The sequence below is a fragment of the Carcharodon carcharias genome, chromosome 4 (genome assembly GCF_017639515.1).
Source record: "Carcharodon carcharias isolate sCarCar2 chromosome 4, sCarCar2.pri, whole genome shotgun sequence".
In the NCBI taxonomy this organism is placed as follows: Eukaryota; Metazoa; Chordata; class Chondrichthyes; order Lamniformes; family Lamnidae; genus Carcharodon; species Carcharodon carcharias.
The window spans coordinates 152,933,753-152,957,037 of record NC_054470.1 but is presented as its reverse complement, the minus strand read 5'-3'; the positions used below and the strand labels follow the sequence as shown (position 1 = coordinate 152,957,037).

General features: G+C 45.2%; 1 protein-coding gene across 3 annotated transcripts in view; it reads right to left on the bottom strand.

The window, feature by feature from the left end:
• Positions 1–341: 341 nt before the first annotated feature.
• LOC121277205 overlaps positions 342–23,285 on the bottom strand; it is a 39,111-nt gene continuing 16,167 nt past the window's right edge. Inside the window, exons 2-4 of one of the 3 annotated variants that reach the window (XM_041186361.1) lie at positions 14,526–14,742; positions 3,259–3,436; positions 342–1,381 (exon numbers count right to left, since the gene is read on the bottom strand). In XM_041186361.1, the coding sequence (XP_041042295.1) occupies positions 1,316–1,381; positions 3,259–3,436; positions 14,526–14,742 (461 nt within the window). In that variant the 3' untranslated portion in view covers positions 342–1,315. Of the gene's footprint in view, positions 1,382–2,543; positions 3,217–3,258; positions 3,437–14,525; positions 14,743–23,285 lie in introns of those variants that run through there. The other 2 variants (XM_041186362.1, XM_041186363.1) reach the window with 2 other exon arrangements.

Genomic DNA, 23,285 nt, shown 5'->3' with positions numbered 1-23,285 from the left:
AGTTCAAAGGGATGCTCTTACTGAATGATTCCTTCTATCCTGTAAAAGTTCCATGATTTTGCGAATTACTAAAATCAGAAGATCTCTTCAACAATCTGATTAATCGTAATTTGCTTCATTTATATTCAGGCCTTTTCTGGAAATTTTGTCTTGTGCTTAGACCTCAAAGGCAGTTTCCATAAGCAGATCAAATCTCTTGTGGGATCATAGGAATGTACAGAATTGGAAAAAGGCCACAACTGTCCATTTGGTTTGTCCAAGAAGTTCTTGTATATGATTAATCATGAAATACTGATCACTGAAGAGTATGTAGGATGCACCTGCTAGATTTATTGACAGATTAAATAGTACAGAAGCAGAAAGATACAGCTAATTGATAAAACAGCACAATAAAAATAGAATCCGTTCAAAGGGATTAAAATACCCATTTTAAAATACAATTCTGCTTCATATAAGGTTGAAAGGCAACAGGAATTTTGGATGAAACACAGGTTTGTCACTTGGAAGATCTACAAGAAGTGAAGCTGCATACAGATGAGGAAAGTTTCCGTGGTCTTTTTTTTACCTCTGTGTAAGTGGAGGGGCTTTGAATCTCAGCCCCAATTTCCTGCTAGAAAACTAAAGGAGAATCCTGCAATTCTTAATTGTCCCAAAGTTTTCTGAAGACAGTGGTCATGATTATCAAATGTCAAATGGCAAACTGCATTGGGATTGTTGCATGGAATCATAGTTAACAATTTGCTGTGCACCATCCAAGTCCCATCTAACTGTTAAACTTTTGACAATGCAAAATTTAATATGGACCTAGAATCTTTATCATTACTAATTACCAAATCAATAAACCTTGTCTTGTTCCTGTGGAAAACATGTCCTCCATTTTGAAATTTGGTGAGGGAAGATGGATTCCATTTTACCTTTAGTGATTTTGAAATTACATGAAATAAAGCAGAAACTTCCTTATCTATCGCAATAATTGTTTTAAAAGACAAAACAATTCAAATGATCCTATACGTAAAAAGTATAGCTATTTATCTGAATTCTTTGTATTCAAACTTTCTGGTTATGTACTTTCATGTTTGCAATTAGCTGGGTTACATTCTTTTGTTAACAGTCTCTCAAGGATACTAATGCAGTGTTATTTAACACTTAGGCCAGGGAGCAGATCTCCCATCTAGTTATTGTTGTGTTGTCCTGCTCTTCAGATTCGCCCATCCCTAATTGCCCTTGAGAAGGTCACTGTTTATAGTAATAAACTGATTGAAACAATCATTGGGAGAGATTGAGATGAAAATGAGTGTATCTTCTTGGCTGCACGTTAATTGAAGTCTGCATTGTTTGTCTTTTTATTTATTGTATTCCATAGTGTTGGAATGCATGGAATCTAGAAAGCAAAGGTAGAATTGGTATAAATGTTTTGATCAAACCACAGTTGGCTGTAGCCAGGCATTGGAGAGACCAAACGTAAACTGGGCGACCACTTTGCAGAACACCTGCGGTCTGTCCGCAAGAATGACCCAAACCTCCCTGTTGCTTGCCATTTTAACACTCCACCCTGCTCTCTTGCCCACATGTCTGTCCTTGGCTTGCTGCATTGTTCCAGTGAAGCCCAACGCAAACTGGAGGAACAACACCTCATCTTCCGACTAGGCACTTTACAGCCTTCCGGACTAAATATTGAATTCAACAACTTTAGGTCTTGAGCTCCCTCCTCCATCCCCACCCCCTTTCTGTTTCTTCCCCTTTCCTTTTGTTTTTTTTTTCCAATAAATTATATAGATTTTTCTTTTTCCCACCTATTTCCATTATTTTAAAATATTTTTAAATCTTTTATGCTCCCCCCACCCCCACTAGAGCTATACCTTGTGTGCCTTACCATCCATTCTTAATTAGCACATTTGTTTAGATAATATCACCAACTTCAACACCTATGTGTTCTTTTGTTCTGTTGTCTGTGACATCTTTTGATGATCTGCCTCTATCACTACAACCACACCACCCCCCTCCACTTCTCTCCCCCCACCCAACCCACCACCCACCTTAAACCAGCTTATATTTCACCCCTTCATTATTCACCTAGTTCTGTCGAAGGGTCATGAGGACTCGAAACGTCAACTCTTTTCTTCTCTGCCAATGCTGCCAGACATGCTGAGTTTTTCCAGGTAATTCTGTTTTTGTTTTGGAATGGCAAAGCATGGTACCTGAGTTCTTACAGTGAACTATGAACTCAATAAAGAATCATATAATCAAATGATTACATGACTGAGCACTCATGTTGAATGATGTAACATGAGCTTGTTAAAGGTAAATACCTGATTCTGCTGTTGTTATAATTGATGCCTATGTTTAAAGTAACAAAAGAAAATAGAACAGGAAAGCATCTAATAGCCTAATTAGAAGATAAAAACAAAAAACTGCGGATGCTGGAAATCCAAAACAAAAACAGAAACAGAAATACCTGGAAAAATTCAGCAGGTCTGGCAGCTGTGGCAGAGAAGAGTACAGTTGACATGAGGACTCGAAATGTCAACAGTACTCCGCCGATACTGCCAGACCTGCTGAGTTTTTCCAGGTATTTCTGTTTCTGTTTTTAAGCCTAATTAGAAGCATTGGGGGCCCCACATTCAGTCCTAATGTCAAGGTCCCAACGCCCTCGGGAAAATTCAACCCAATGGACAATTAAAAAGAAACATTTTGCAAATGGGAACATAGGGGTTTGGGTGATAACTTTCTGCAGGGCACCTCCCAATTATTTGCTGTAACTTTGGCCATTTGTGCCAGTTCTCCAATAATTTTGCTGGAATTATAGTGCATGATTGGGAGAGCCCTGGAGAAATTCTAGATGCAGTTGTTTTACAAATTAAATATCCTGGTTCTTTATTAAACCATAATGTGTTTATTTTCTGGTTTTTAATTAAACCATAATGTGACTTTTTTTCTTCTGAACAGGCTAAGAAATCTCCTCTTCTGGATCTTCCAGAATTTTGCGGATTTTTTCTTGTAACCATATGAAGGTTTTATCAGCAACATATTTAAAAAGGTTGATGTTAGCTTGATAATAGTGATCCAGGCGCTTCTCATCACAGCACTGGTTTAAAACATCCAAGAAGTTGCAAAATGACTTTCCCAGCGAGTCCCAGTAATGAGGTTCTGGGTACTTTTCCCTTGTATGTAAATAGAGAATCTGTAAAGGGGACAAATGGTGAGAATTTGAACAATCTAATTATGTTAGCTAATTTAGAATATAATTTTAAAAATTACCTTCATCATGAAGGACCCAAGAAAAGGCCGGCTCTTTCCTCGATAGCCTTCACATAGTTGATCCACTGTCCAATAGTAGCCATTGAGAGATTTAAGGATTTTGAAGGCTTTTTTTCGATAGCCACCTTTCCCATCAACTTCACCAAATAAAAATGCATCGATCTTTGAGAAGGAAGGCCTTTAAAAACAATAATGCATAGCTGTAATTTTCCCTCGCACATCATCTGGTTATACATTACAGCAACAATTTAATTCCGTAATTGCAGCATTACTCAATCTCTAATGATTGTTTCTGAATGTGATTACTTACACTTAAAGTTAAAATTAAGCTAAGAAGTCAAGAATGACAACATGCATTTCTTTAACATGCCTAATGTGGACCAACAACCCAAAGTGCTTTGCACAGGCGTAATCAAAAATGGATCTTAGGGCAAAAAGGAAAATACCTTTGGCCAAAAGTTTAGCAAAAGAAGTGGGTTTAAGGAGAATGTTAAAAGAGAAAAGAGTGGGGAAGAGGGAATTAAAGGAAAGAATTCAGTACCATGGAACCCAGGTAGTGAAAGGGGTTAATGCACCATTAATACATGTACTCTTAAAGTTGATAATTTTGCTTAGCCTTGCTGAACTTGTGGTTAAAGGTGGGGAGTAGGATGGGGGATGCACATGGCCAGAGTAGTAGGAATGCAGAGATTGTAGGAATGGGAATTACAAGGCTAGGACTCGAGACGTTAACTTTGTTTTTTTTCTCTCTCCACAGATGCTGTCACACCTGCTGAGTTTTTCCAGCATTTTCTGTTTTTATTTCAGATTTCCAGCATCCACAATATTTTGCTTTTATCTTATTAGGATTGCCAACTCCTGCAGGACATATTCCAGGAGATGTCATTACATGACCTACCACCTTCAACTTCCCCAAACTCCTGCCATTGGTTGCACAACATGTCAATCAAGGAGCCTAGCCTTCCCAAGGCTTTTCATTGTGTCCTAGTTTTGACTTTTGAAAGTCTGGTCACCGTACCCAGTGATACACTAGTTAATGATATTGACAAGGGAATTGTACAGTCCTGCATTAATCCCTTAAGGGACAGGGGGTTTTAAAACACAAATTTTTACAGAATGTTCTTAGTCCTTGAAGATGAACTATTTTCTGTGATTAGTGTTCATGACACTTCTTGCCTTAGAGAAATGAAACGTCATATTTATATACGTTTCATTGCAAAATGTAATAAAACAAACAAAAATACTAAAACACATCCACAGACTTATTAATTCACTTTTTATACAAAGCTAATGCAGTTATTTGCCTTAAATTTGCTAAAGGCCAAAATGAAACAGCAAAGTTAAATTCTAGAGAAGCAATTACATTGTCCTCATTGCGAGGAAAAACAATCTTTAAGGGGAGAATTTTCCCCCTATCGGGCGGGCCGGGTGTGAGCGGGCATGGACCCGATTGCCACCCAGCGTAGTTCACGACTCCTGTGGAGAGCGGGAGTGGGCGGGTGCGCTCAGGCCGCTGGATCCAATGGCGACCCGGCGGCCTGTGTAAATGATGGCTTGGCAGCCTTTGCAAGGATGCTCACAATGGCTGGGAGAAGAGCACATCAGAGGGGCAATGTGCTTGACGTAAGTCCAGAGGGTAGGCCAGTAGGGTAGTGTGACCTTCGTTTTTCCGACGAGTGCCTAGCTGCCCTCCTAGAGGAGGCGGCAGCGCAGTGGGATGTCCTTCTTCCAAGGGACGGGAGGCGGAGACCTCCCCACCTGACCAAATGTGTGTGAAAGGACGTGGCCAAGAGTGTGAGCTCCCTTGATGTGGCGCGGTGAACATGGCTCCAGTGCCGCAAAAGATTCAATGATCTCCTGCGCTTGGGAAGGGCGAGTACCATGTTGCCTCAAGTCGCTTAATGCAGCCGTCACCCTTTCCCCCAACCTCTCACCCCCACAGCAAACCCCCTGGCAACCCTGAGTACAGTAATGGCACCGAATCCCTCATGGCATGTATCCCTTGCTGGATGTGCCAGCAGAGATTGCCCATGCCCAGTTCACCCCGAGGGTGTTGAGCTAGGATGTGTCCTGCATCCACAGCACGTGCGACACTGACACCCAGAGTATGGATAGGCAAAGTGCTGGAACTGTGAAGCATGTCAAAGTCGGGGTGCTAACATGCTGCGGTGGGTGGGGGGATCTTCCACTTGGCGGGGCAGCAATCCATCTGCTGGTCTTTGCGCTCCACGTGCTTGTGCCTCCTTGCCTAGCAAAGTGACACTTTGGCTGGGTTGGCAGGGATGCGATGGGAATTCAGGTGCAGGCTGAATTTTCAGGAGAAGACTGTGCACAATGCCTTTGAACGAATGCGGACTGGCGGAGGGCAGGCCCAGTTGGCCATCCTAACAGCTTTCGAGCAGCAGGCCATGGACCTTGAGAGGCGCCATGCCCCCAGGTCCACCGGTGGCGGTGAGGCTGGGATGCCATGGGGAGGTATGTTTGACGAGCACTCAGGTCATCATGTATGTCACAGAAGCCATGGCACTGCTGAATGCTCAGTGATTGAAGGTAACAACATGGGCTGACCCTTGATTATTGAAGGATGAGCACATCTGGGGGAGTGGCATGCAAGTTGACATTGTCTGCATTGTAACTAATCAAATGTCCTTTTTCTGCCTTTCAGTATCACCGGAGCAGGGCTGGGAGGAGGAGGCACAGGGCCCACCTCTAACTCCTGAAAGCCCAGAGCAAATCCACTCACCAGCATCACACCATCTCAGCCAGGCAGGCACCAGCGTAGATACTAGCACCTCAGTGGGAATTAGATCTTCGGCTGGTGTCCCAGGGCACAGCGGTGAGAGCACTTCACGCTCACCTGAGGTGCGGGTGGAGGCAGAGAGTGCCCAGGGTGCCGCCAGTCGGAGGACTGCTGGGGACCAGGTACATGCTCAGTCGGTGGCTGATGATGTGCCTCTGGAGTCGTCCGTGAGGCAACGAATGCTGGAAGTGCAGCAGGACAATCTGGCGCAGATACACAAGGCTATGCATGGCATGGTGCCTATGCTGGAGGAGTCCACGCGGAGCATCACCAATACAGTGAGGCTCATGGCTGAGTGCCATGCTTCCTCTATGGAGAGAGTCGGACTCTTGTGGATAGGCTCCTCCAAGAGAACAATCAGGGCCTCCTGGAGTTGCGCTCAGACCTGCAAGCCCTCAGAGCGGCATTGGCCTTAGCTGGTCAGTTTCAGTGTGGGAGATTGTTATGGGCACCAAGTTTCTCAGCTCGGTGCCCATCCACCCACAGTGAGCAGGGAGGTCTGAAGCGACCTCACATCGGCGCAGCAGCTGCCTGTCATCTCTGAGGGCTCCTCTCAGGGTGCTCCGGATGAGGGCAGCAGCTCCTCCACTTTCACCTTGCACTTCCTCTTGGCCCTGTGTCCCTTGTGCTTGCGCCTCTCCTCCAAAAGGTAGGCTCCCCTGGAGGCTGAATGTGGACTCCTGGCCTCCTCCCCATTCTGGCCCCCCCTCCTCAGAGGAGGTGCCTCCAGTGGAGAGCACTACTCCCATTCTCAGGCTAAGGAAAGGCTTCCTGAAAGCTGCAGGGCCCGAAAGTGATCTTTACTGCAGAGTCCTGACCAAGGGCTTTTACTCCTGTCCTAGCAGCTGGTACGAGTTTTGAAATATTCCTGCTCACACAGGCAAGAAAAAGTAACTTTCACACTTAAATACCTGAAAGATCACATTCTTGACCCCACTCACCCATCTTATCCTGCCCGTGGATAAGATTTATACAAATGTCTCCTACCTGTTTGGCACTCTCCTGTCCACACTACCTTGGCTTTCTTTTGTAGCAAGTCCATCAGTGGAACAGCCATGGTGCTGAAATTTGGTACAAATTGTCAGTAAAACCCACACATCCCTCATGATATCCCACTTAGTTTTAGGGGCAGGGAACTCCAACAATGCCTGTAGTTTTGCTGTTCTTGGCAACACTTGTCCTTGCCCTACGAATGCCCTAAATAAGTTACTCACGCTTTCGCAAATTCACTTTGGGTAAAGTTCATTACCAATGCCACTGAACAGGCTTCTAGCTATTTCAGGTGGTGTTTCCAAGTGTCAAGATAAACGCAGTTAGGACACTAGCCAGCACTTGGTTCATTAGCTTCTAAAAAGTTACTGGGGCATTTTTTTTAGCCTGAATGGCTCACTTGGCAGTGGAAAAGACCATCTGATGTGACAAAAGCTGATATTTCTTTAGCTCAGGTATTAAAGGAACCTGCCAATATCCCTTTAACAGATCTATTTTGATAACAAACAAGGCACCAATACAGTCTTTCAAGCGAGGAATTGGGTGTTACTGCATTGACCTCTCTGTAGTCTATACAGAATCTGGTTGAACCATCTGGGTTAGGTGCTAACACAACAGGGGAACTCCAGCTGCTTTGGCTGGGTTCAATGAGGTGATTTTCCAACAGGTACTGGATCTCGGCTTTTACCCGAGTCTGTTCCTCTGTCCCTAAGCGATAAGGCTGCTGTTTTATAGGGGGAGATTTTCCTACATCCACATCATGAATGGCTAAGGTTGTACATCCTTGTTTGTCCTTACAGATTCCTTTAAATTCTGTAAGAAACCTCCTGCCTCTAAATATGAAAATATGGTGTCTAACTGTCCTAATATTTCAGTGTTAGCTAACAGGACAGTTCAATTTGTCTCCTTCCATCTCAGTTTCACTGTTTCCTTCGTTCTCCACTGTGTTTACTACTTTACATGCCTGCTCCTTCTTATCCACCTCTCCACAATGATATTGTTTCAACATATTGATATAACAAAGCCGAATCTTTCCTATGATCTGGGGTGTCTGTCAAATCATTTACTTTACCAACCCTCTGTATGGACCATTGAAACGTGCTTTCAGGGGCACCCCTTGTAAAGGCAATAACACTGATGTAATGGTTGTAATCACCTGGTTGTAACGTTTGGGTCACAGCTTGCCTATCTGCCCGTTCCTTCATATTTGTTTGTGAAACTTTAAGATGTTCTTCAGCTGCTTTGCAGGCTCCCACGAGCTGTTTCTGGAACATGGACACAATCTAACAGAGGATGCATCCCTCTGTTCTAAACAATTTTCTTTGATTAATTTCGGAGGACCATTTATCTCATGTCCATAAATTAATTCAAAAGGACTAAAACCAGTAGATTCAATCGGTGAATCTTGGGTAGCAAATAAAAGAAAATCCATCCCTTTGTCCCAAACAAGGGGATATTTATGACAAAATGCTTTAATCATTGTTTTGAGAGTTTGATGGTACCTCTCTAAAGCTCCCTGTGTTTGTGGATGATACGCTGTGGACTTTAACTGTTTTATACCCAAACTATTCATAATATTTTTAAAAATCTTAGACTTAAAATTGAAACATTGGTCCGACTGGTTCCCCAGTAACACAAAGTAAAAAATTTGGTTAACTTCTCTGCCACTACCTTAGCTGCAATCGTCCGTAAAGGAATGGCTTTAAAATCAAGTTGTCATATGCATAATAGTACGAACGTACTGGTGTCCTGCTTTCATATTTGGTAATGATCCCATACAACCTACTAACACCCGACTAAACGGTTCCTCAAAAACTGGTATGGAAATTAAGGGTGCTATGGATCTCTCATCAACTCTCCCCAGACACTTGTCACATCATGAGCCAACCGGTCTCACTGAACTCTGTCTTTCACACAAGGGTTTCTAATCTCCACTCTCAAAGAACTCGCTTTGGAATCTTCTCCCAAAGGACACTTTCTCTTGGATGCCTTCCACAAGGGTCCACCTCCAGGGTTTTAATCTCTCCCTCCGATGTTCTGGAAGATAAAGGCAGAAACCCAGGGTTAAGTCTCTCGCGTTGCCTTCTCTCGCGGCGATTTGCGCTGTGCTAGAGCTTGTGCTGTCCTCTCTAGGCTGCATGCTCTTCGCTACTAGTTGTGCAAGGCTATACGACACTGCTTAGGAAGGAGAAAAGGAGAAGGCTGCGAAGCTAGCTAAGTCTGCAGAGTTCGAATGGGATGACTAGACAAGAAACTGGAGACAGGAAGATGTGGGACTAGTGGGAGAACTGACAGGTTTGGGGTACTTGAGAGGTGGGTCCTGTGCAAGAGCGGGGGAGTGGGGGGATGGAAAGCGAGATTGAATGGTGGAGCAGACTCGATGGGCCGAATGGCCTAATTTCTGCTTCTATGTCTTATGGTCTTATGGGGCATTTCCCAGCTCCAGAAACCTGACCCTGGAGAAAGTGGCCAAAACGGTCGGGTTTTCATTCTGAGTTTCCCTGGGTGTCAGGCTGGGTGACCCTGGAAAGAGTGTGGAGGATGCTAGATGCGGAGGCAGACTGGTCAGAAAGCCTGCTTTGGTGCACTAGCACTGTATTGAAGTTTAAAAGAAAGCAGAATATAAAACAGCCCTCACCCCTCCCACACACTCCCCATGCCCATTCAGGCCAACCCATACCACTTCATGCCCCCCATGGCCTCTCATACCCTCCATGCTAACCTATGTCCCTCTGTCCCATCCCCATGGTCCTTTATAGCCCCTATGCCAATCCATGCTTCCCACCCACCACCGCCTTTACACCTACCAATGCTAACTCACCCAATATCTATCATGGGAAGACCTCAGGACTCATGTGGAGATTAAATAAAATAAATTTCCAAGTGTCCATTGCAGACTTTATTTTTTTGTTTAAAACTCTCTCATTCATAGAAACCCATTTAATACAACTACAAATTCCATACAACAACAAGCATTTCATTCAATTGCAGAATCTCTGATAAAAACAAACATTGGAATTCATAGTCCCACTTCAAAGAGTTCATAACTACTGGAGTTGTCAAATTGAAATGGCAGGGACACTTCTGTGATGAGGGGCTGTTGTGCACTAATCCAGCAATGGTAGCCCTAAGGCTTATGTCAACAGACTTGGGTGAAATTGCAATCAATCTTTTTTTAAACACTGCAGACAGTTTTTCAAAGAGTTAAAGGACAGGAGTTTTAAATGCCTCGATGACTCCATTTGACAGTTCACCTTGAAACTTCTGACAGTTGTTTTTGACAATTCCCCTTGACAGTTCACTTTGATACCTTTGATGGTTGTTCTTGGCAGTTCCAATGAGCTTCACAGTTCCTATGTGTTTGTGCAATTTTTACGCACATTCTCCCTACTTTCAGCAATCCTAAAGTGAACCATACTTCTGCCAAAGGGAACCTTACCTCCCCTAAAGGTGTCCCAGGACAATATCCATAGGGGCACCTTACCTCTCCGAAGAGGTACCCTGCCTATCCAATGAATCCACAAAGTTCAGACCTGCTCCTACATGGTCTAATCTGCAATTTTCAGACATCTCACAACAAGATCACAGGAGTGGAGGCAGCTGTTGATTCCTATGGACAGCTGCCTGAGCGAAATATACACATGCGAGTCCCAAACTGGGCCCATTCCCACCCTGCGAAAATGGTCGGTGCCATGTTCAGGGGCAGAAATTCTGGATTCAGGTCTCTCCTGCCGTTTTCGCAAGGATGGAGAGGCTCTCCGTCATTGTGGAAATTGAAGCCCAAGTCACAAAAGGAGATACTACGACAGGTGACCAAAAGCTTAGTCTAAGATGTAGGTCTTAACAAGCATTTAAAAAAAGGAATAAGAGTTAGAGGTTTCGGGAGGGAATTCCATAGCATTGGTCATTGGCAGTTGAAGACATGGCCACCAGTGGTGGAGCAATTAAAATCAGGGATGCTCAAGAGACCGGAATTAGAGGAGAGTTTTGGGGCTGAAGGAGATTACAGAGGTAGAGAGGGCAAGGCCAATGGAAGCGTTTGAAAACAAGGATAAGAATTTTAAAACAGAGGTGTTGCTTAACCAGTGAGCACAGGTGAATGGGACTTGCTGCGAGGTAGGGCATGGCCAATACTTCTTTGAGTAACTTCAAGTTGCAGACAGCAGAACATAGGAGGCTGGTCAGGAGTTAAAATAGTCCAGTCTAGGAGGTAAAAAAAAAAACCCTGGATGAGGATGAACTAAGGCAGGGTGGAGTCAAGTGATGTTATGGAGAGGGCAATAGGTGGTCTTAGTAATGGTAGGGTAATGTGGTCAAAGCTCATCTCAGGGCCAAACATAATCCCAAGGTTGCGAACAGTCTAAGATAAAAGCAAAATACTCTGGATGGTGGAAACCGTATGACTCTACAGACTTGAAATGTTAACTCTGTTTCTCTCTCCACAGATGCTGCTAGACCTGCTGAGTTCTTCCAGCATTTTCTGTTCTTGTTGAGAACTGTCTAGTCCAGCCTCAGACAGTTGCCAAGGAGGGGAATAGAGTTGGTGGCAGTGATGGGAGACAATGGCTTCAGTCTCCCCAATAATTATGTTGGGTTCCTACGACATGAGAAGAACTCCAACACTGTATATTCAAAACTTTATCCTTATTGCTGTTTTTAAAGATGGATTTCCCACTGAACTTAAAAGATGACTGTTACAAGTCACATTACTACGTGGTTGGCTCTTTGTTTGGGAGCTACCCTCAGGAGTTTCAAGGACAAAATAATTCTTGTCTCAGCTTCTGGAATCACACACCTCACTGTTCAGACTCATATTCAAAGAGAACTACAGGGATGTCATTTGCCTCTGATAAGTTCACCTTGCTAACAAAGTCAATAGATCTGCCTGGAAAATGGCTTCCTGAACACCAGACCCTCAACATAGATGGTACCTCTTTCAATGACTAATGACTGGGACATTATCAGTCCTGAAATCAAAACCAGTGCCAGACGCTGGATAAGCATCCTTTTTGATGTAATTGTGAAGAAGGAAAGTCACATGATTCAAGTGCTCACTCTGAAATCCCTATACGCTTTGGAGAAGTGAGAAATAGTCAGTCTACTGTTTTAACATCCAACTGGTGAGCCACAAAGAATCAGGCTTCTCCAGGCAGGACAAGATGCCTATATAGTCTGACTCTGTTGGAAGATTTCATACCATCACCCTACAGAACTAACGCAATATCTACATACCTACTTCATCTTGCGGTATCAGCCCCAGCTGAAAAAGCAAATTCTACAACTCCCGTTTTCAGCCAGCTGACCTTGGATGCCTATCTGAACGAATCCCTCTTGGACTCCGACTTTGGAGCCTGGACCTCACGTGAGCTAATATTCATTTTTTGTGATCCTTGTACTGCAAAACTCCTTTTATTTATTTCCCCCCCGCCGACCTTCAGTGTATGTGTGCACATGCATGGAGTGGGATGTGGCAAACACTCCTTTCACAGGTTGGAATGTGAAAAATAAACTAACCTTTGGAGTTAATCCTAACCTGAGTTTGCTGTGGATTATCAGAAAAATTGGACCACAAAAACTGAGGGATTGGGAAAACACACCACCGCCTAGTCTTTTAAAAACTAATTCAAAACACTTTCTGCTTACGGACAGGTGGCAAGAGGAAATCAGTGGAGTTTGACTGTCTCTCACCTGTCTGACTTAGATGAAGAGACTAACAGTAATGTATCCAGGTTTGCTGATGATACAATGTTAGGTGGGAATGTAAGCTCTCAGGAGGAAAGAAGCAGTCAGCAAATAGATATTGGGCAGAATTTTACAACCTGCGAGCGGGCGTGTGCCCGACTCGATCGGGAGTAAAATAGCGCACGTAACATCGGGCGAGCGCACCCATCAACAATTGAGAGGCCTATTAAGGCCATTAAACTAGCAATTAATTTGAATTTTTAGCTGCCTGTCCAACCTTATGGTTGGCGGGTGGGCAAATAAGCCAAGCAGCCTTTGCATTTTTGAGAAAACCTCATCCACGGGCATGATGAGGTTTCCAACAGTAATTTAAAAAAATAAAAATCTTGAAACATATTTTTTAATATGTCCCTGTTCATGTGACAGAGTTACATGCGGGGACATGTTTCCCTTATTTTTAAAATCTTTATTTTTCATTTTAAAATCCTTCAGCTTCCTGGGGCAGCTCTGCGCCTTCAGGGAGCTTTCAGTGTGCGCTCCCCGCGCATGCGCAGACTTCAGCGCTCACACTCCTCGCGCCGAGGCTCCCAGCGCGCGTGTCACGCTGGCTGGCTGTTAATTGGCTAGAGCCCGATCACAGGCGGCGGTCTGTTTCGTGGCCATTCCCGAGCCCACTCGCTGCACCCGCCCGAAAGGAAAATCCTGCCCAGAGTGGGTATCAAGGTGCCATGCATAGTATATTGTGGACAAATGTGCAACCAATCACTTTAGTAGTAAGAATAGAAAAACAGAATTTTTTAAAAAGGCATGAAACTTTTAAATGTTGATGTTCAGAGATACTTGGGTGTATCCGTACAAGGAGCAGAGAAAGTTAGCATGCAGGTACAGCAAACAATGAGGAAGGCAAAATGACATTTTGGCCTTTATTGCAAAGGGATTTGAGTACAGGAATAAGGAAATCTTCTTAAAAATTGTTTAGGGTTTTAGTGAGATCACACCTGGAGTACGGTGTGCAGATTTAGTCTCCATATCTAAGAAGGATATAGTTGCTTTGGAGGGGGTACGGAGAAGGCTCACTTGACTGGTTCCTGGGATGAGATGGTTGTCCTATGATGAGAGACTCAGTAAACTGGGCCTATACTCTCTGGAGTTTAAAAGAATGAAACATACAAGATTCTGAAGATGTTTGACAGGACAGATACTGAGAAGCTGTTTCCCTTGGCCAGAGAATCTGAAAAGCGAAGCACAGTCTCAAGATGATGGCTGATTGTTTACGACTGGGATGATGAGAATTTTCTTCACTCAGAGGGTTATGAAACTTTGAAATTGTCTACCCCAGAAGGTTGTGGATCCCCGACCATTAAGTCTATTTAAGACTAAGAGAGTGTGATTTTTGGTCTCTCAGAGAAATAAGGGCTATGATGAGCGGGTGGGAAAGTGGAGTTGAAGCAGATGGTCAACCATGATCATATTAAATTGTGGAGCAGGCTTGAGTGGCCATATGGTCTCCTCCTGCTTCTTAAGCTCTTATTTTCTTATGATGTTACAGAGCTCCAAGTGCTCTCCAGAGATATCACAAAGTCTGTAATCTTTCTGGAGAGTGCTTTCCAATGTTCGAGTGGACACAGATCAAAATTTTCATGAACTTACCATTATCATTTACTGATATTCTAATAAATAGCTTACCAGTATGCACTCTGTGAAATTTTTCAGACCAACTGCTGTGTTTTCCTGAGATCCTAATAATAACTGATTTACATATTCAGTTTAATCATGCGGCAAACATTTTTTTTACCTCCATTGTATCCCATGACATGTCATATCTATCCCCATGCGTCTGACTTTTTCTTGTTGTTGATGGCTCAGCCATTTGGATTGGCCATTCAGCCATTTTGGAAAAGGCCATTCCTCACTAGAGAATTGAAGGGTATTTTCAATGCACAGCACCAAATCAATCTTTATCCAGTCGATCATCAGACACAAAGCTGCAGCCGTAGTCTTCCTTTTCCTAACTATAAATACAAGTTCATTATTAGTTAAATACTTAAGATATCAGAAAGGCAAGATGAAACACAGCATCAAATGGCAAAGCTGACCTTCCTTTAATTTGGGGCAAATAGGTACATAGTGGTAGCTTTCAAAATACTTAAACATCCCTGTCTGACATTCTCATCAGGAACTATTGTTACCTGACCATCCATCAGAACCAGACTATAAGTTTTTTGTCTCTAATACAATATTACTGTTTATTCCCAAGTAAGGCAGGACATTGATGTCAATGAATAAGTAGAGTTATGAAGCAGGATTCTAAAAGACGGTTCAACATCAAATCAGAGAAAAATCCTATTAAAATTAGTTAAAATTTATAGCAACGCACACAGTACAATAAAATAACGAAATGTCAGGCAATCATTCTTTGAGAGGAATCAGACATCGTCGGGGCCATATGAGCCATAGCTACAGAAAAATCAGGAATGGGAATTAAACAGTGCAAGGTGGAACATGTTTAGAAAAGACAGAGGAGAAAGGGGAGATGGAGTAACTGAACATATTAGGGACAGCATAATGACAATAGAGAAAAGGCACACAGGATCAGCAAGACAAAAATAGAATCTATATGGATAAAGAAAAGATATAAGAAAGAATCCATCACACTAACAGGTATTGTCTACAGAACATCTAATAGTGGAAGAGAGGTGGAGGAAGAAACAGGGAAATTAGGGAATTGAGTAAAAACAGAGGCCTGGATTTTACCTTGGAGGGTGCGTGCGATCGGCAGGCCCGGCAGTGGTCAGGAAATGGGCCCCCAACTGCAATCGTCCCCCGACCGTGATTTCCTGATGCCTGGCCGGCGCTGAAAAGCTTAGAGCTGCGGTTTTGATCTCCTTACCCAAGAGAGGATATACTTGCCATAGAGCAAAGACTCACTAGACTGAGTCCTGGGATGGCAGGATTGTTGTATAAGGAGAGATTGGGTTGACTATGCATATATTCACTGGAGTTTAGAAGAATTAGAGGAAACTTCATTGAAACATAAAATTCTGACAGAACTGGACAGACTGGATGCAGGGATGATATTTCCTCTGGCTGAGGAGTCTAGAACAAGGGGTCACAGTCTCAGGATATGGGGTAGACCATTTAGGGCTGAGATGAGGAGAAACGTCTCCACTCAGAGCGTGGTGAACCTGTGGAATTCTCTAACAAAGGCGGCTGTGGAGGCCAAGTCACTGAATATATTTGAGAAGGAAATAGATAGATTTCTGGTCTCTAAAGGCATCAAGGGGCTTGGCGAGAGCACAGGAATATGGCTTTGAGTTAGAGGACTAGCCATGACTATATTGAATGGCAGAGCAGGCTCGAAGGGCTGAATGACCTACTTCTGCTCCTATTTTCTATGTTTCTATGTTTGGGCAGAGCACAAGTTGCAGCAGTTGATCAGTGATTATAAAATTCCTACAGCTCCTGGAGTAAGCAGCCTCAAGGGTAGAAGGAAATTAGTGGGGGGAGGGGGCAATGGCATCGTGGTATTGTCACTGGGCTAGTAATCCAGAGACCCAGGGTAATGCTCTGGGGACCTGGGTTCGAATCCCGCCACAACACATGGTAGAATTTGAATTCAATAAAAATCTGCAATTAAAAATCCAATGATGACCATGAAACCACTGTCGATTGTTGTGAAAGCCTATCTGATTCACTAATGCTCTTTGGGAAGGAAATATGTCATCCTTACCTGGTCTGGCCTACATGTGACTCCTACAGCAATGTGGTTGACTCTGATTCTGAAATGGCCTAGCCTAGCAAGCCAGTCAGTTGTAACAAATCACTATAAAGACACAAAAAAGGAATGAAACAGGACAGACCACCGGAAAAGGCAACGGCAATCGCAGCCCAGTCAACTCTGCAAAGTCCTCACTAACACCTGGGGGCTAGTGCCAAAATTGGGAGAGCTGTCTCACAGACTAGTCAAGCAACAGCCTGACATAGCCATCCTCACAGAATCATACCTTACACCTTTCTGTCCGGCAGGACAGACCCAGCAGGGGTGGTATACAGTCGGGAGTCTCATGGCATCAGGTCAAACATGGGCAAGGAAACCTCCTGCTGATTACCACATACTGCCCTCCCTCAGTGAATCAGTGCTCCTCCATGATGGACATCACTTGGAGGGAGCACTGAGGGTGGTGGGGGTACTTCAATGTCCATCAACAAGAGTGATCGAGCTGGCAGAGTCCTAAATGACATAGCTGCTAGACTGGGTCTGCGGCAGGTGGTGAGGGAACCAACAAGAGGAAACATGCTGCAGATGCATCTGTCCATGACAGTATTGGTAGGAGTGACCACTGCACAGTCATTGTGGAGATGCAGTCCTGCCTTCACACTGGGGATACCTGCCATCGTGTTGTGTGGCACTACCACTGCGCTAAATGGGATAGATTTCAAACAGATCTAGCAACTCAAGACTGGGGATCCATGAGGTGCTGTGGGCCATCAGCAGCATCAGAATTGTACTCGAACACAATCTGTAGCCTCATGGCCTGGCATATCCCCCACTCTACTGTTACAATCAAGCCAGGGGATCAGCCCTGGTTCAATGAAGAGTGCAGGAGGGCATGCCAGGAGCAGCACCAGGCACACCTAAAAATGAGGCGTCAACTTGGTGAAGCTATAAAACAGGACTACTTGCGTGCAAAACAGCATAAGCAGCAAGTGATAGACAGAGCTAAGCGATCCCACAACCAATGGATCAAATCTAAGCTCTGCAGTCCTGCCACATCCAGTTGCGAATGGTGGTGTACAATTAAACAACTCACTGGAGGAGGTGGCTCCACAAATATCTCCATCCTCAATGATGGAGGAGCCCAGCACATCAGTGCAAAAGATAAGGCTGAAGTGTTCACAACAATCTTCAGCCAGAAATGCCGAGTGGATGATCCATCTCGGCCTCCTCCAGAGGTCCCAGCCCCACAGATGCCAGTCTTCAGCCAATTCGATTCACTCCATGTGATAGCAAGAAACAGTTGAAGGCACAAGATACTGCAAAGGCCCTTACAATATTCTGGCAATAGTACTGAAGACTTGTGCTTCAGAACTTGCTGCGCCCCTAGCCAAGCTGTTCCAGTATACTACAACACTGGCATCTACCCAGCTATGTGGAAAATTGCCCAGGTATTTCTTGTATACAAAATGCAGGACAAATCCAACCCGGCCAATTACTGTCCCATCAGTCTACTCTCGATCATCAGTAAAGTAATGGAAGGGGTCATCAACAGTGCTATCAAGCAGCACTTGCTTAGCAATAGCCTGCTCACAGATGCCTAATTTGGGTTCCGCCAGGGCCACTCAGTTCCTGACCTCGTTACAGCCTTGGTTCAAACACAGACAAAAGAGCTGAACTCCTGAGGTGAGGCGAGACTGACTGCCCTTGACATCAAGGCAGCATTTGACCGAGTGTAGCATCAAAGAGCACTAGCAAAATTGAAGTCAATGGGAATCAGGGAGAAAACTCTCCTCTGGTTGAAGTCATAGCTAGCACAAAGGAAAATGGTTGTGGTTGTTGGAGGTCAGTCATCTTAGCTCCAAGACATCACTGCTGGAGTTCTTCAGGGTAGAGTCCTCAGCCCAACCATCTTCAGCTGCTTCATCAATGACCTTACTTCCATCATAAGGTCAGAAGTGGGGATGTTCACTGATGATTGCACAATGTGCAGCACCATTTGCGACTCCTCAGATGCTGAAGCAGTCCATGTCCAAATGCAGCAAGACCTGGACAATATCCAGGCTTGGGCTGACAAGTGGCAAGTAACATTCGCGCCACACAAGTGTCAGGCAATAACCATCGCCAACAAGAGAGAATCCAACTATCACCCCTTGACGCTCAATGGCATTACCATCACTAAATCCCCCACTATCAACATCCTGGATGTTACCATTGAGCAGAAACTGAATAGACTAGCCATATAAATGCTGTGGCTACAAGAGCAGGTCAGAGGCTAGGAATTGTGCAATGAGTAACTTGCCTTCTGACTCCCCAAAGCCTGTCCACCATCTACAAGGCACAAGTCAGGAGTATGATGGAATATTCTCCACTTGCCTGGATGAGTGCAGCATCTACAACACTCAAGAAGCTGGTCATCATCCAGGACAAAGCAGTCTGCTTGACTGGCACCACATCCACAAACATTCACTCCCCCCACCACTAATGCACAGTAGCAGCAGTGTGTGCCATCTACAAGATGCACTGCAGGGATTCACCAAGGTTCCTTCGACAGCACCTTCCAAGCCCACGACCACTACCACCTAGAAGGACAAGGGCAGCAGATAGATGGGAACACCACCACCTAGAAGTTTCCCTCCAAGTCACTCACCATCCTGACTTGGAAATATATTGCCGTTCCTCCACTGTCGCCTGGTCAAAATCCTGGAACTCCCTTCCTAACAGCAGTGTGGGTGTACCTATACCACATGGACTGCAGTGGTTCAAGAAGGCAGCTCACCACCACCTTCTCAAGGGCAACTAGGGATGGGCAATAAATGCTGGCTCAGCCAGCAAAGCCCACATCCCACGAATAAATGAAAAAAACAAATATTTGGGGATGTGGGAGGAAGCACTAATACGGCCTTGACTTCATGGCAACTCTCGAGTATAAACAATTACGCCTCATGGATGTTGCAAGAATATGCTAAAGGCCTGCAAATTGCTGCTCAAGAAATGGAATATGTCATAGAGTCTTAGAGGTATACAACACAGAAACAGGCCCTTAGGCCTATCATGTCCTTGCCAGCCATCAAATACTTACCTATTCTAATCCCAATTTCCAGCACTTGGCCCGTAGCCCTGTATACTATGGTGTTTCAAGTGCTCACCTGTTGGGAAGGTTCCTGCCTCTACCACCCCCTCAGGCAGTGTGTTCCAGATTCCAACCACTCTGGGTGAAAAAAGTTTTCCTGAAATCCCCTCTAAACCTCCTGCCCCTTACCTTAAATCTGTGCCCCCTGGTTACTGACGCATCCGCTAAGGGGAAAATTTCTTCCCATCTACCCTATTTATGCCCCTCATAATTTTGTATACCTCTATCAGGTACCCCCTCAGCCTGTGTTTACAGCCATAGAGCTACAAGGAAAGGGGTTACTAAAGGGAACATCTGAACTGGGAGAGGCCATGATAATGTCAACTGACACCCAGTCCAAAGTGATGCGCTGGCCCAAGATCTAATTGATAAAGTGGAGTTAGATATCGGACTCAGGATGGTACCCCCAAGCACACATGAGGAGATGAGATGTTTACGTTTAATTAATCTGTAGCAGGGAAGAGAGTAACTGATAGCACAGCCAGCCAGCGGTGGGGAAAAAGAATACACTTAAATTTCTACTCATAATGCCACAAGGTACTCAGAATGGCATATACCCGGGCAGGGGAAGCAGGGGCAGGGTGTAGTGGTATAAAATTGAATCTCTAGGGGTGGCCGTCGATAGCTTAGTGTATAGAATAGAATCATAAAGATATATGGCAAAAGGGGCTGCAGCATTCGATCATGACCACAGACGAGTGCTGTACCAAACTGCAACATGATATAGTGTGTACATGTAACACCTTAAAATCAATGAGCCTCAACTCCCTGGTGACAGTCACAGTAGAGCATTTGAAAAAAGCCTTTCAGGTGGTCAAGGCGTTTCTGACCTCGTGGTGCTTCCTGACTGTTGAGAATAATTACCTCTATGAAGGATTGTGCTGTAGGAACAGCAACATATTCTATCTTCAGGTTTCTGATTCATTCACCCTGGGAGATTTCCATCTGGCAGGGAGAACTCTGATGGGTATGGTTTTCAGCCATCGAAGGCAAGTTAAGTGAGGATAATACATCAGGAAAAGCTGTTCGAGAAGCAGTTAAAAAGGACATACTGACAGCTGGAGGCTATATTAATCACAGTCAGCAGGTTACGGCAAAGGGGAGAGTGCAAGTGGATTTAGCTATAGGGATGGCCAGGGTATTTGAGGGGCTCTGCCAAGTGTTAGCACTCTGGTAGGCCACATGCAATATAATTAGCTGGAATAGCTGCCAAAGTCACTTAAGTGCTCATCCTGATCATCAGCAACTGCATTTGTTGTTGCCAAAAGAGAATGATTTTGCACACTGTGCAAATGGTGATGATATTGAACAGGGGATACGTCCCAGTTTCTGCCTCAGCACCACCTCTAGAGAAGGACGTTCAGACGATATTTATCGTATTTGATCAGGCTATTCATAGAAACTAGGAGCAGGATATGCCATTCGGCCCTTTGAGCCTGCTCCGCCATTCATTATGATCATGGCTGATCATCCAACTCAATAGCCTGCTCCCGCTTTCTCCCCATATCCTTTGATCCCTTTTGCCCCAAGAGCTATCTCTAACTCCTTCTTGAAAACATACAATGTTTTGGCCTCAACCACTTTCTGTGGTAGCGAATTCCACAGGCTCTCTGGGTGAAGAAATTTCTCCTCATCTCAGTCCTAAATGATCTACCTCGTATTCTCATACTGTGACCCCTGGTTCTGGACTCCCCCACCATTGGGAACATTCTTCCTGCATCCACCCTTCATGTTCCAAGCCTAGCTGGGCATCACTAGGATGACCAGCAAAGCTGTAAGGGAACTATAAGTTGACTAGAGATGAAAATAGAACAATGGACTTGATGCCCACAGGAGTCCAGTAGGATCCTTGGGTGGTTCTGTAGGCTGAGGGTCCAGTCAGTTGAGTTGCGTCACATGGAATCCGTCCAAGGGCCAACAGGAGGTTTTGATCTGGGAAATAAAGGGTTAAAATGATCACTATGAATTATAAAGTGAGTTACACTGATGAAAGCTGTCTCTTTGGCTGTATTTTCCCACTACAACCCTTGGCCTACACATCTGCATACTGCTTTGTCATATGTGTTTTGCTATATGTTTATCCAAAGGGGGAACTGATATTGTGAAGGCTAAAGATGACATACGGTGATTTTGACCAGGCATGGGATGGAAACAACTGTGCCTGTACTTTGAAATTATTGCATAAATAACTTGCTATTACTGATGGTTTTTGAAAGACTTCAGTTCGCTGAAGCACCCCCATGTACCCTGCCTACAACCCCCCAACCTCCCCCTCCTCCACCTCTCCCCCTTCTCCACTTCCCCCACCTCCACCTCCCCCACCACCTCTACCTCCACTCCCACACCCCCACACCCCCCACCACCTCCCCATTGGAATCAGGGACAGGTGGCAGAATGCATTGCTGGCTGGCTTCAGGACAGAATACAGGTAGTAGGAATAACGAGTGGTTATTCAGAGTAGCAGAAAGTGGGAAGTGGTGTTCCACAAGAATCAGTGCTGGGACCACTGCTGTTCACAATTTACATTAACAATTTGGACTCAGGAATCAAAAACACAGGGCTGAATTTTGCGCTTGATGGGTGGGCAGGCCCGACTGACTCGGCAGCAGGTGGCCAGCCAATCCCTGCCGCCGGAACAGGCCGCGCCGCCATTTTGCGCGGGCGGGCCAATTAAGACCCATCAAGGGGGTTTCCAACTCTCGTGTTCACTGGGGAAATTAAATCGGCGGTGGGCGTGTTCAGACTGCCGGTTCCAATGGGGAACCAGCAGTCTGTATAAAGAGCGGCCAGGCAGCCTCCTTTAAGCTGTTCACCATGGCCAGCGACCAGGCTCCAGAGGAGGTCAGGGCAGAGGAGGAGGAGGGGTGGTAGGCTGCAGGGTAGGCCAGCGGGGGGCCACTATGTCCCTCGGTTCTCAGTTGCCTGCCTTGCTGTCCTCCTTGAAGAGATGTCCAGCCATTGGGATGTCTTGTTTCCGGAAGATGGGAGGAGGAGGGCCCCCCACGTCACCAGGCACGCGTGGCAGGAGGTGGCGGAGGCTGTTAGCTCCCATGATGCTGTGTGGCGCACAAGAATGCAGCGCTGCAAGCGCTTCAATGATTTGCTGCACTCTGGAAGGGTGAGTACCATGTCAGCCTTGGCCATTTGACCCAGCAGGCAGCCTTAGCCTTTGAGGATCCCCCCCCACCAACCCCGTCTTAGTGTCGTTACTGCATTGGGCATTTGGCGCACGCTGGGTAGGCAAACAGATAGTGACCATGCTTACATCAGCCTTAGTGGTTGAGAAGAAGATGGGTTTTCCTTGCAGCATATGTTGGTGTTTGTCGCATTTGAGTAGTCTGGGGGCAACCTGTAGGGGAGGCAGCTAGACACATACTCAGAACTCCAACACATGTCTTATTGATGGTGATGAGATGGTGGAAGGGGAGCCTCAAGGTGTCGTGGCCAAGAGCCATCTGCTGGCCTCGGCGCCGCACCTAGTCGTGCCTCCTTGCCATGGGTGCTAAGACCCGTGTGTTATTCAAAGTGATGGACGCCGAATGTGCCCAAGGTGTCCATTAGGGGAGGGGTTTGGGAGCAGCTGTACTATCTTCTGGGGATTTATCACCAATAGTGTGGACAGGGGCCGCTGGAGGTGTCAGATGGGCCACTGTGGTTGGGGTGTGGCATGTGCATGCAGAGTACATGAGCGATCAGCCCCAATAAAT